General features: G+C 39.0%; 1 protein-coding gene across 2 annotated transcripts in view; it reads right to left on the reverse strand.

Annotated features, from left to right (window-relative positions):
• LOC106090267 (calcium/calmodulin-dependent protein kinase kinase 1) overlaps positions 1-14442 on the reverse strand; it is a 76704-nt gene that overhangs the window by 13946 nt on the left and 48316 nt on the right. For both annotated transcript variants that reach the window (XM_013256404.2, XM_013256403.2), the window contains one exon: positions 12658-13012. In XM_013256404.2, coding sequence (XP_013111858.1) covers positions 12658-13012 — 355 coding nt within the window. The remainder of the gene's footprint in view (positions 1-12657; positions 13013-14442) is intronic.

Raw genomic sequence — 14442 nt, forward strand, 5'->3', positions numbered from 1 at the left:
AACTGGGTTGATATATGTGGTTATGAAAATACGAGTCGAAATGGTACTTTTTAATGCCAAAATGTACCACTGCTACAAGGAATCCCGCTGAAGTCCTTCATCGACAAGGGTTGTCGCCTCAGTGTACAACACACTGCTACAACAACAACAACAAATAGGAATCCACGCTGTAGGACATTGTTGATGAAAAGGTCAAAAATGCACTATATAGCGCTCACCCCGGGTTTTTTTGTGGTTTGCACTACAAATTTAGTCCCGAGGAACTCGAACCCTACTAGGGGCCAAATACTAAATAAGTTTGTTTTAAATCCCAGAAACTTCAATATAGTTTTTTCTTTTCTTTCAACGACTTAACTTCCAAAATGGTCTAAAATTGCTAAAAAGGTATCAAAAAAAAAAGTACCAAAGTATCAAATTTATCATCCCCGATAGAGAAATGCTCTACTCGAACTGCATTCGTGGACAATCAGCGATATCGTGTGAAAAGTCTCAGTGAGAGGGCGGACGGCACTGGCTCTTGATGCTCGATATGACAAGTCGAGTTTTTCGGCACCTTTAAAGGACCAACGGCCATCACGTTTCCGTGGCGATCGTTTCTATGGACGGGAAAGAGCTTGCTCGCCTACATTAGTTTGACAAGCATCGCTACCTCAACATGGCTACAACAGAGGTCCACAAAATAAGACGAGATTGTATGTGTGATGTACTATCTTAAAATTATTTTAGTTCCCTCCATGACTAAAAATTGCGTTATTGAATGCAGTTTTCTTTAATGTAGGTTAGGTTAGATTGAAAAGAGAGTGCAGATATTAATCCGCCCCATGCCACTATGGACATACACCTAAACCAGTAATCGGCGCTCTAAATACAAAAAAAGTAACCTCTACTTACTACTAATAACTACATACAAAATTGTTTTCCATGCCACTCCCCTAAGTTGGTTCATGTCTGGTATAGTGTTCCCACCTAAGTGCCGGTATCTGTTAGACACGAAAGCCAGGCAATGACAAAGGAAATGCCCCTACACCTCATCATCTTTCCCGCATGCTATCACTTGCCGCATCGATTTTACATAAGTGAGCTCGTAGTCCTGTGTCCCGACATGATACCAATTGCTATACTGACCTCCATCTTACTTCCTTTCAGTAATAACTTCGTCTTCTCACGATCTGGATGCCCCCATAGGATTTTCGCCGTTCTACCGACTGTTTCGCTGTTCCACAGGGTTGCATGCGCATTCGTCGTCCACGCCCTTAACTTGGACTGCGTCGACCCGAAAAGCTTCTTGTTAACCAAGTTTATTGACGGCAGGTCTCTGGCCGTCACCGCCAAATCGTCTGCCTTTTCATTTCCCCTTACTCCGTTATGGCCCAGCACCCAAACGATACGGATTTTGCCATCCTCAGAGAAAACGTTAATCTCCTTCTTACACTGCAAGATTGTTCGTGACCTTACCGTCGTGGTTGTTATTGTCCTTGTGGCCATTTTACTGTCCGTAAAGATGTTTACACTCACCGTCACCGTTAGCACCACACCACCTCACGCATTCTGTGATCGCCCGGATCTCTGCTTGCAGGGCCGTATTATGGTCAGGCAGTCTAAAACAGAACTCAGTCCTGGGTTCTCAATGTAGACCCCCAGGCCCACTCTGTAATCTATGTCAATATTAGCGTCCCGTCAATCCAAGACTGTGCCGCTGGTATCAGTGCCTCGCACTCCACCTCTAGGTTCATCTCAGATATCCGATCGGAAACCTTTCCCCTTCCTTCCAGGTTTCCTATCGTCGTCTCGATTATATCGCGATCGCTCCCATCTCCTTAAGTCTCATAACCGCAGTGGCTGCCTCACACTTAATCTGTATGTCAATGGCTCGGATATCTAAAATAGTGTCCAGTGACCTAGTGGGAGTGGTCCTCATCGCTCCGCCTATGCCAAGACAACATGTTCTCTGAACCTGTTGTATGGACCATATGTTGCACTTTTCTCCATAGCAGTCCACTAAACTACTAAGAGGAAAGTAAGTATAGCGTGACTAGACACGCTACTGTAAAGCCAGTAGACTATCCACGGAGTCAGGCCCCATTTCTACCTACGGCTCGTCTTCATAGTACCCAACATCTGTGAGCCTTCTCAGTACGCTCCCGAATGTGACACTTCCAATTCAGATTCCTGTCCAAGATCTCCTAAGTATTTGACCTTGTCAGATGTCCGAATCGACTTATTGAGGAAACGTGGTGCGTTAAATTGGCCCTACTTCGTCTTCCTCGTGCAGGCATATTTCAGTCTTCTCTGGTTTAATATTGAGACCTCAGGGTCTAGCCCAGTCATATGCCATATGCAAGACCCTTTCGGCCCTTCTGCATAGCTTCTTCTTCTGAGTAGCCTTCCAAATTTTGTCCAATTGGTTTTCAAATTATTCCGGAAGCTTTTCGGATTCGGCGCTGGCTGTGGTATTTTAAACCAAATGGCGATGGTCGAAGAAAGAGTGTCCCTAATCCTATTAACAAAGGTAGCGGTGTTACCAATATTAAGTGTTATTAGGTCTTTAGTATTCGTCCATGGCTGCTGAATTAAGGCATCGAAGATGGGCATATTGGAAGTAGGTGATGATCTTATGGTCTGCTCCCTGTTCTTTAGACTGCATTGACTTTCCTGTCACTGCACCGCCTGATGTCATCGTATTAGGTTTTTTGCCTATCCTAGTCTTCCGAATCTTTATAAAGTCGGTAATGTTGCAATAGTCGGATCGCTGTTCGTTAGGCTGTATTGGTTTCCATTCCCTGTACTGCCTGATGTTTCAATACTGAGATCTTTGCCTATCTTAGTCTTCCAAATCTTAAGTAAATGGGCTTCTTGGGAGTAAATGATGGTACCGTCATCGGCTCTCTGTTCGCTGGGTTGCATTGAGACTCCTGTCGCTGCGCTGCCTAATGTTTCCATATTAGGATCTTTACATATCCCAGTATTCCGAATCTTGAAGTCGGTGATGGGTGCGTCGTCAGGTCCCTGTTTGTTAGGCTGTGTTGGGTCTCTCGCCACTGCACTGCCTGATATTTTAGTATTAGGATCTTTGCTTATCCTAGTCTTTCCAATATTGAGAGAGGCCGTGATTGTCTCGTTGTCAGCCCCCTGTTCGTTGGGCGGCGTTGAGTCACCTGCCACTGCACGGCCTGATGTCTCAATATGGGGATTTCTGCCTATCCTTGTCTTCCCAATCTTGAAAAAGACAGCCTTGTTCCCGTAGTGCGCTAAGCCTTCAGTCTTAGCCAAACTCGTTACGAAGACTTGATCAAATACCTTGGTTTTTTTGCCCAAGAATCCCATCATGCGCTCCATCGCAAATTTACTGCGTACCTTGATGATGACCGTCGCCTCTGTGAGCTTGGAGATGTACATCTTTCTCACCAGGCCCAACTTTGCGCCCTCCATGGGAGCATAGATCCCTTTGGCGAGCTGCGTAAAGATGTCCCCTCTATACTAGCAGCTCATCATTTGTATGGGTGGAACCTCTACAAAGTTCACATGTTCGAAAATCCGATCGTTAACCAGATCCTCCACTTGGGACAGAAGATCTGGTGGAATCCTACCGGATGCACAGCCGATGTTGATGACTGCACAGCTCATCTCTGTTGTGCTTCCTTGCCACTCTGGCGTAAGAGGGCGGCTCTTTCCCATTCTCAGCGACCATCTTCCCCTTCCGTGATGACTGTGGCCTTCTTTTGGAAGTCAAAGCCCTCCATGAAGACTCAGGGGCCGTGCGCGCTTCCTTCGTTCCTGTTCCGACTTTGTCTACCTCCGCAGGACACTGTCTGTAGTCTCTATTGCGGGATGGCTGTCTTGGGTTTCTCAAAGTACTTGAAAGCGGGAGCTCTTTTTTTTCTTCAGCATTTTAGCAGTCCAGCTTCCGTAGAAGTGCTTGGAATGTCAGTCCTATCCCTTCCAGCATCCTGCACTTTCGCCCGTCTGCGCTGCCGGTACATACTCCTCTGTCTTCTTCGTCGTGCCCGGATCGCTTTCTCGGTCTGCTTGTGAGCTTAGCAAAGCCATCGCTCACTTCTGCCGTCATCTCGCTGCCCTTATAGACTCAAAAACGGCTGAACCGATTTTCTTGAAATTTTCATAGATGGTGATTTTCTTGAAATTTTCATAGATCATTATGATCCCGTGGTGAAAATAGAGTACTACATTTTTGATACCTGAAGGGGGGCGGACCCTCTCCCTTACCATAATTTTCAGAAACGCCAGATCTCGGTGATTGGTGGTGCGATTTAAGCGAAATTTTGTGTGCTCTCTTAAAGTAACCTAAAAATAAAAATTTGGTATCCTAATTTCAGATGGGGTACCTAGGAGGCCGCCCCACCCCACAAAACGTACCAAATATATATAAAGACCAATCATGACAATATGGGAATCAAATAAAAGGTATTTAAGAGTAGACAACGTATCTGATATCCAATTGTCGGACTAAGTGTTTGGGGAACCACCCCAAATCGGATATATTTACCGACCTTGGCAATATGGGACTCAAGTGAGAGGTATTTGCGAGTAGAATAAGAATTTGGGACCAAGTTTCTGGGGGTGCACCCCTTACGCAAAACACCCCCTAAACAGGACTTTTTATTTATTGATCATGGCAATATGAGGCTTAAATAAAAGGTATTTAAGTATAGAATACGAATCTTATATCCAAATGTGGGACCAAGTGTATGGGGGGCTGCCCCTTCCAAAAACAAACCCCAAAAGGGGACACATTTACTACAATAGCAATATGGGCTCATCCCCCAAAACACCCCCGAAACCGGTCAAGTTTGCTGATTATGGAAATATGGGGCTCAAATGAAAGGTATTTGGGAGTAGATTACGAATCTGATATCAACATTCGGGATCAACTGCCTAGGGGACGTTGCACCACCATAACAACCCCCAAATAGGACGTATTTGCTCACCATGTCAATTTTGGGTCTTAAAGGGAGTGGATCTCTAGGGCCCATACCCTAAACCGGACATATTTGCTGAAATGAAAGGTATTTGAGATTGGAAAACAAATCTGATATACAATTTTGAGGTCAATGGCAATATGGGGTTCAAATAAATGATACAATATTTTAGAGTAGAGCACGATGCTGATATATTTTCAGGGATAAGTGTTTGGGAGACCACCCACTCCCCAAAACAAAATATGATAAATAGGGCATATTTACCAACCACGTCAATGTGGGTCTCAAATGAAAAGTATTGGTGGTCTATCCCTGAACAACCCAATATAAAGGATCAATTTAAGGTAGTTGGGAGTAGAATACGAATCTGATATCCAAATGTGGGACCATATAATTGGGACACTGCCCCTTTCCCAAAACACCCCATAAAGAGTACAAATTTGGGGGCCAGTATGGGGTTTAAATAAATGGTATTTGAGAGAAGAGAACGATTCTGATACTTTTTTCTGGGCCAAGAGTCTAGGGACCAACTCATCCTCGAAAACTCCCCTAAATCGGACACCATGACAATATCGAGCTGAAATAAAGACTTTTATTAATGGAGTATATCTAAAACCCAAACGTTAATGACCCTAGACCCTTCGAGCGAATTCATAGACCAGTAAAGATCATATGGGATTCAGATAACGGCATTTATATTGTTGTTGTTGTAGTAGCAGTGTGTGGTACACTGTGGCGGCAGCCCTTGCCGATGAAGGAATTCATCGGGTCAATCCGGTACATACAACCGGCTGCCATGGGATTGGGCATTTATATTGTTATGCTTTTGCGATATACATATATTATTTTCGTTGCATGGTTTTTTACTAAAAGCTCTTTAATTGTCGAAAATAACTATTCAAAGGATACTTTTGTTCCATATAAAGTAAAAGAAGGCGCAGCGGAGCGAACCCGGTTCAGCTAGTATACTCATATTTTTAAGCAATATATTTCAAGTTCTATACACAATTTTATCCAATGAAATTAAAAGTTTTTTATGCATGTGAAAAATATCAATTATTTATTTATTAAAGTTGGTTAAAAGAAATGGCAATTTTCATATAATTTGTTTATGGAGTTAATAAGCACATTAATTGGATTTTTGAGCTAGCTTATCATAAATCCAAATTGCAAAATTTTTAATAATACGGATTCCTTTCTAGGACCGATTTCAGCAAATTTTTTAATTGAATGTACACATTTCTTAATTGAACCAAGTATTTAATTTTTTTTTTACTGTGTACGAAAATAGACCACAAGTATTTCGTATTTGTTTGTCCTTAAATTTTAAACATTGTATAGTTTGTAGGATTTTAAGTACAGCGGTCAAAAAAAGTATTCATCATTCAATGTTTTTTTTTTAATAAGTCTACAAAAGACAATTGGAATAAAAACATATTAAACTAATGATGCAGTAGTGCTTGTGTGATATATATGTACACAATTTCATTGTTTTTAAAGAAAAAAATAGTATTTATTGGAACAAAAAGGGCCATTTTACAGCTGTACACAAAAAATTAAACAAAAAAAGTATTCATCATTGCAAAAAAACAAAAAAATAAATAACATAATTTAAAAAAATTAATACTTTGTTATTCGACCACCGCGTCTTATAACTTCTTTTAAACGGTTTGACATCGATTGGACTAATTTAGCGGTTATATTTTGGTCTATATTAGTCCATTCCTCCATTATCACCTGTTGCATTTGACTCTTGCTCGAAAAATTGCGCGTTCTCAATTTGCGTTCGAGATGTTCCCAAAGATGTTCAATTGGGTTCAAGTCGGGACTTTGAGGAGGAGTTTTAATGACTTTGGGGCAGTTATACAGCATCCACATCTTGGTATTTAAAGCAGAATGTTTGGGGTCATTATCTTGATAATATTGAAAGTTATTACCAAGCCCAAGTTTTACAGCACTATCTTTTAAATTCCTCTTTAAAATGTCAATGTAATACTTATGATCCATTACTCCATTAATAATTTCAAGATTTCCCGCTCCTGAAGCCGCCATACACCCCCAAACCATTAAACCACCTCCACCATGTTTTACAGTAGCAACTGTGTTTCGTTCTTCAAGCTCTGTATTTGGTTTTCTGTACACTATGACCTTTCCATCGCACCCAAAAAGATTAAACTTGCTCTCGTCTGCAAAAATTACTGTTTTCCAAAATGATTCGGGCTGTTTTACATACATTTTTGCGAAGTTTAGCCTTTTCACTCGGTTTATTTTATTTATAAAGGGCTTCTTACGTGCAGTTCTTCCTCTGTAACTATGCCTTTTGAGTGTATTTCGAATTGTTTGTGTAGTAACTTCCTTCCCTAAATATTCCATAGTGTTTTTACGAAGAATGGTCGCATTTGTCTTCGGAGTTTTCTGAACTTGCCGCACTAGCCAACGCACATCTCCAACTGAAAGTGCTTTTGGTCGACCAGATCTTGGTTTATTGTCAACAGTTTTCGTTTCTGTCCACTTTCTGATGATGGATTGTATGTTTGGTGTTATTATATGTTTTTGGTGTTATTATATAAAATTGCATTTTTTGCGCTAATTAAATTTATTTTTTGAATTTATTTTAAAACATATTACGAAAAATAAACTATTGCATAAAACTGCATTATTTATTTACTTTAAATTTTCTTCAATTACCCAAAATAAGTGAATTTATTATCAATTTTGCTAATGATGAATACTTTTTTTGACCGCTGTATGTATTAGATGTTAAGGTATGTGTCTAAGCAAAATAAAATGAGTTTATTTCGAACCGTTAACCGAAACGTTTAATTGTTTCATAATTTCGTGGATAGTTCGAAATTATTCGAAATTATAATAAAAAAGTCAACAATACATAATATAATGTTTGATTATTCCTTTATACTTTGGTGAACCCGACGTGATAGGGATTTGTAGTTATAGTATAGACGATAGGGTATTTAACAAGTGCAAATATATTTCGTAAATATGAATTTTGGAGAATTCATTCGACATCCAAGGATATTGAGCGAACATATGTAATTCATCAAAGTTGCTCAAACTGGTGTGACAGGTGATAGACGGTATACATTTTCAAAATTGAGAGAATCCTTCACAGAGTCGAAAAGAGATTTCCTAGAGGAGATACGTCGTATGAAAAAGGTTCCATATGACCATATGATTTTTGTAAATCGAGTGGATAACATTGAGAAAATCGCTTATAGGACGAAATTTTTTGGAATAAGCGAATAAACAAACAGCGAACAGCCTTCCTCTTCCAGAAAATTCCTATGACTTCCTAGGTTGAATAGTGGAAGAATTGATGAGGTCCAATAGCAAGGACAGACGACAAAAATCCTGAAGTAATAGGTGAGGGAATAGAAATAATTCCATCATTAGGCTATGGGTCGGTAAGAGGGGTACAAACTGGGAATTAAAAAATTAAATAGTTTTTCCTTCTAATTTAGCGTTACGAGGGCTGCCTTTTATATTTAGGGATTGCACAACCCTTTTGTTGCAATCTGCCAATTGACAGCTCTATCGTAAAGCTGGACATTTTTGTGGTTATACGTACTCAGAACATTTTGACATACGAGCGTTATTTTTGTTGTTTACAGTAACTTTAAAGATTCAATTCGCTCAAAAAAATGCAATTACATCGGGAACATTTTTGTGCGATTATTTTTTACAACTTTCGATGTGGATTAACTCAACAACAGTGTATCGATTAACTAAATTCAATTTTTGGCGATGAAGCTCCTTCATCCAAATCAGTTGTTGTTCCAAAAACCATTGATGCTATGCGCCAACTGATAGACAACCTTAGGCATTAGTGGGACCAGCATACATTCAATATTGCATGCATATTTGGCCGTCAAAAAATTTGTTCGCGTTGGATCTCACAACAAATTTTTAATCGCTCAAAAAAAGGCTCGCGTCGATTGGTCGAAAGAAATGCTCCAAAAATACGAAACAACTGCATTTTTGAGCACTCCAAACATCGATTTGATGAGTCATCCGCCATATAGACTTCCTTTTATTCCCGTACGTAAAAAATAAAATGAGAGGTCAACGTTTTTCGACACTTGAAGAAGCGGTTGGTGCGTTCAGAATGTATGTTTGGAGATACCTCAATCAAAAGTGCTTCGTCAATTAGTTTAAACGCAATTTGGAAAAACAATATAGCTATTTTCGATGATTAATATTTGTTTTTGTGTTCATTCGTTGCTTTCTTAACAACGACTGAAGCCAAGAGAACAAGAATATGTGTGAATTGATTGAAAATTTAAGGTTTGTGCAACCCTGGGCTACAACAACACCAGCTTAAACTCTATATTCGTTCTGTAATATATAAATTTAAAATGAAAAGTTCTTACATTAAAAAACATAAAAACGTTTTAAAATTGAAAAGAAAAATAAGGAATTTTAGAGCATTTAGAAAAAGCTGCAAGTGAAAAACTTTTATCAAATAGCTGATTTAACATATGAAACTCTTCTTTGGACGGGGAAAATATTTTAAAGGGAAATTATAATAGTCACATATTTGATTCATCCATTTGAGCAAACCTTAACTTTGCCGAATAGACAAAGTGGTAAGTCAAATGGAACACAAAACAAGTAAGAGCGTGCTAAGTTCGGCCGGGCCGAATCTTGTATACCCTCCACCATGGATCGTGTTCATCGAGTTCTTTGCGCGATATCTCTTTTAAAATTTCAGCCAAATAGAATTAGAATTTCGCCCTCTAGAGGCTCAAGAAGTCAATATCCCAGATCGGTTTATATGGCAGCTATATTAGGTTATGTACGGATTTGCGCTATACCTAACACAGTTTTTGAAAGTCACAACAAAACAGCACCTGCAAAATTACAGCCAAATCGGATAAAAATTGCGCTCTCTAACAGCTGAAGCAGTCAAGTCCCGAGATCGGTTTATATGCCAGCTATATCAGGTAATGCAAAATTTCAGCCAATTCAGATGAGAAATGCGCCCTCTAGCGGCTCAAGATCCAAGATCGGTTTATATAGCAGCTATACTAGGTTATTAACCGATTTGAACCATAATTAGTACAGTTGTTGGAAGTGATACCAAAACACTTCATGCAAAATTACAGCCAAATCGGATAAGAATTACGCCCTCTAATAGTTGAAGAAGTCAAGACCCGAGATCGGTTTATATGGCAGCTATACCAGGTTATGAACCGATTTGAAACATACTTAGCACAGTTGTTGGAAGTGATATTACAACACCACGTGCAAATTTGCAGTCAAATCGGACGAGATTTGCGCCCTCTACAGGCTCAAGAAGTCAAGACCCAAGATCGGTTTTTATGGCAGCTATATCAAAACATGGACCAATTTGACCCATTTACAATCCCAACCGACCTACACTAATAAAAAGTATTTATGCAATTTTTCAAGCGGCTAGCTTTACTCCTTCGAAAGTTAGCGTGCTTTCGACACACAGACGGAAGGCAAGGCTAGATCGACTTAAAATGTCATGACGATCAAGAATATATTTCGAGGTGTTACAAACAGAATGACGAAATTGGTATACCCCCATCCAATTTAGTTAGAAATTTTAGTTCATTTTAGGGATCGATCCTCTTAGTTACGTTCCGCAAGAGGAACTAATAGTTCCTTTTCTTAGTTATTTTTTAATTTTTTACCACCTTTCCTCTATAAAAAACACATATTTTTGAATAAAAATTTGTACATTCTGTTTCGAACTTTCAAAAACTACAATATAATGTGTCATGACTCATCTGCAGAAAAAAGTTTGAACATCTTCAACATTTCGTTATTTATTGGCATTTCTTATACCCACCACCGAAGGATGGGGGTACATTCATTTTGTCATTCCGTTTGCAACACATCGAAATACCCATTTCCGATCCTATAAAGTATATTACATTATAGTATTCTTGATTAGCGTAAAAATCTAAGACGATCTAGCCATGTCCGTTCGTCTGTCTGTTGAAATCACGCTTCAGTCTTTAAAAATAGAGATATTGAGCTGAAACTTTGCACAGATTGTCCATAAGCTGTTCAAGTTTGAAGATGGGCTATATCGGACTATATTTTGATATAGCCCCCATATAGACCGATCCGCCGATTTAGGGTCTTAGGCCCATAAAAACCACATTTTAAGTAAATATGTGGTTGCCACCGCATAATTTTTTTTATTGCCATTCATCTAAATAATAGCATACACAGCTGTTGGTTATTGAAAACAATTAGGATTTAATTTTGTTGTTGTATGAGACGTAAAATATATGGAATGTCAATCAGCTGATCTACAAATTTATAAAAGAAAGAGAAAATTATGGATATGTTAGAGAAAGATGTGCATGAAAAAAGGAACAATGGAACTATAAGAAAGAAAGAGGTGGAATTAGTTCCAGCAGTTCCTTCATTGGGGCTAGTTCCATCCGGAAGTACCCAACCCTACAATTTGAATTCCTCAAAGGAATCTCGATATAAGCTTAGTTAATAAGCGAACGCTTTTGTGCTTCATGATGATGAAAACCTCTATTTAATTCAAATTCGTCACATTTGTAGTCTTGTAAAGGCGGTGAAAATCTTGTTCATCCTGGCACAGTTCATATATACCTATTTTATACCCACAATCATAGAAGAGGGTTATTTTAATCTAGTCATTGCGTTTGTAACACCTCGAAATATTAATTTGCGACCCTATATAGTGTACAAATATTCTTGATCCGTCTGTTTGAAATTTTGCACAAATACTTTTGTAGGTCGTTGGGGATGGCAAATGGGCCATATCGGTGCAAATTTGAATGTAGCTCCCAAATAAATTGGTGCTTCAACTTGAACTCTTGAGCCCCTAGAAGCCATATGGTATGGTTCAAATCGGTGTATAACCTGATATAGCTCACACATAAACCCGAAAAATCCGATTCTCGGATTTGGTTTCTTCAGCCCCTAGACTCCTAATATTTCATCAAATTTGGCACAATTATTTGTGTTGTGTTCCAACACCTGGATCAAGTATAATATGAATCGATCTAGGAACTGATACAGCCCCCTTATAAACCGATCCCCGGATTTGATTTCTTGAGCCACAAGAAGTCAAAATTTTCACCTGATTTGGCTGAAATTTGGTACGTGAAGTACACTTTTGCCCTCCAACACTCACGGTAATTTCCAATCAGATATATTCATAAATGTATATAATTATATGGCACGATATAGATCGATCTCCGTTTTTGACTTGTTGAGCTTTCAGAAATCTTAGTTTTTGTCCGATTTGTCTGAAAATTGGTACGTGAAGTACACTGTCCTCCGAAAATCAAAACAAATCCTACCCCAATAGGTTCATAAACGATGCCCTGATATGACTTCTTGAGATCTTAGAAACCTAAATCAATACCCGCTATTATTGTTCAATTACAAGCTGACTAAATAAGGGTTCTTTTTAAGCAGAATCCATGGAATCCGCCAAACTTAGGACACATTTACATGTTTGGTGATAAAAAAGTGATTTAAAGTGTGAAAATTAAAAACACACAACATGCCCAAAAAGACAAGGAATAATTGGAACATTATTTGAAATCGTGACACGTATATATTTTATATAAGATTTAAAAAATCAGGTAGAGCTTACAATATTTGAGATTTTAAATAATATTTGAAAGAAAAACGTATTACTTTCAGCTTTGTTAACAGATAATTGTAAAGCTTTACTCACAATATTCTAATCCAAGCAATGTATCACGGAAAACACTCCAAGCTCGCTCAAACGTTAGAGGATTTTTTGTCGGTATGGTCAGCACCTCTCCCTTTTTCACCAACTCGAACACCATGTACAGCGAATCCTCCAGTGGGTCGTCAAGAACTTCAACCAATTTGACTACGTTTGGATGGTCTAGTTTCTTTAAGACTGCGATTTCACGATACACTCGATCAAGAGGGGACGTTCCTTTCTTGGGACCTCGTTTCAGAAGGCCAGCTTGGCGAAGTAGCCTCCGTTTCGATAAAATTTTCATGGCATAGTGTGTAGAATCTTCTTCGGAATAGGCCAACTTAACAAGTCCATAGGAACCCTAGAACGTGTAAGAAACCAATTAAAATAAGACAAAAACACTTTAAATGAATTGTTCACCGGTTATATTGTGACAGAATTCAAAATTGCACTTGAAATATTATCAAAGATCTGATATAACCTTATCCTTTACAATACCATTCAACTTTTGGGCGAGTTTAATTCTTAAACTGTGCAGTGCGAGAACATGAGCCCATCTCGAAATGTAAATAACAGCAGTATCCTCACTCTTATGTTTGGTACGATTGATATTAAGTCTCCCGCCAACAACAGCTTGGAACTTTACGCTTCCATCTGTGTGATGTTCATCGCTATTACGAGAAGATTAGCTGAAAGCTACCGTCCCCAAGTTGCAGGTAGTGGAATACTCTAAATAGAGTAGCTGCAAATGCAGTCACGAACAACCAGTGGTATCAATTAGAGAGGCTCAGAGGACGGATGGTACCGGCTCTTGGTTAAATTATGAATGCCTTTGATGATTGAGTTTCTTGTGCCTTTAAATAACCAATGACCATCACTTTCTATATAAACCTTTTTAATTTTAGCTAGCTTTAAACAAGCAAAAAAAAAATCCGTACAAAACAGTTTTTTATCGTGTTCCCAACTGACACGTTTGTTTGCTACAACAAGAGATCCCAAGAGCTGCATGAAAAAGTCCTCAAAAGACGAATATAGACCCCAAACGTCTTGTTGTTGTTCTCAGTATAACTGTTTGGGCAAATTTTCATTTTGTGGTTTGGGTGATATTTGGTGGCCCAAACTTCATACCGCCTTATGGATCGTCATTGCCCACATACAAAATAATATTAATTAATAGCGACTAGATTAGGTAAGCACATCTTCAATACTTGGCGAGGTATAGAGAGCTTCTCTTTAAAATTTACGGGCCAATCTTCTTTGATGGAGAACTTCGGCATCATATAAACCACGATCTGTAAACCTTAATACGGGCCAATGTAGCTTAGGGGTTAGGATATCTCGACTTCGTCGCTGAACAGCTTGGTTCAAATCCCGATGAAAACATCGGAACAAACTTCAGTGGTGGTTATCCCCTCCTAGCGCTCATTTGTGAGGCATTTACCATAGACAATCAGCCGTGTAAACTTCTCTACTAAGGTGGTGTTGCTCTGCAGCAAGCCATTGGAACTCGGCAGTAGATTCCTTCACGTTGAGCATAAACTTGTATTGGACAGAACTAATTGATGTGAGAGAAGTATCCCCGCTGTGCACTAAATATTTGCGATTTTGCGTTGGTAATACTAATGTCAATAATAGAATTTAAACCCTCCTTTATTGATTTTTCGTATACATATAATAACAAATGCTTATTGTCGAAAAAGTACCAAATGACTCGCGGGGGTACCGTGGTACTTCAATGCATCAAAAAAAAGGTATCAAAATTATCATCCCTGGTGCACATTGTGCAATTTG

Source organism: Stomoxys calcitrans, chromosome 2 (genome assembly GCF_963082655.1).
Source record: "Stomoxys calcitrans chromosome 2, idStoCalc2.1, whole genome shotgun sequence".
Classification (NCBI taxonomy): Eukaryota; Metazoa; Arthropoda; class Insecta; order Diptera; family Muscidae; genus Stomoxys; species Stomoxys calcitrans.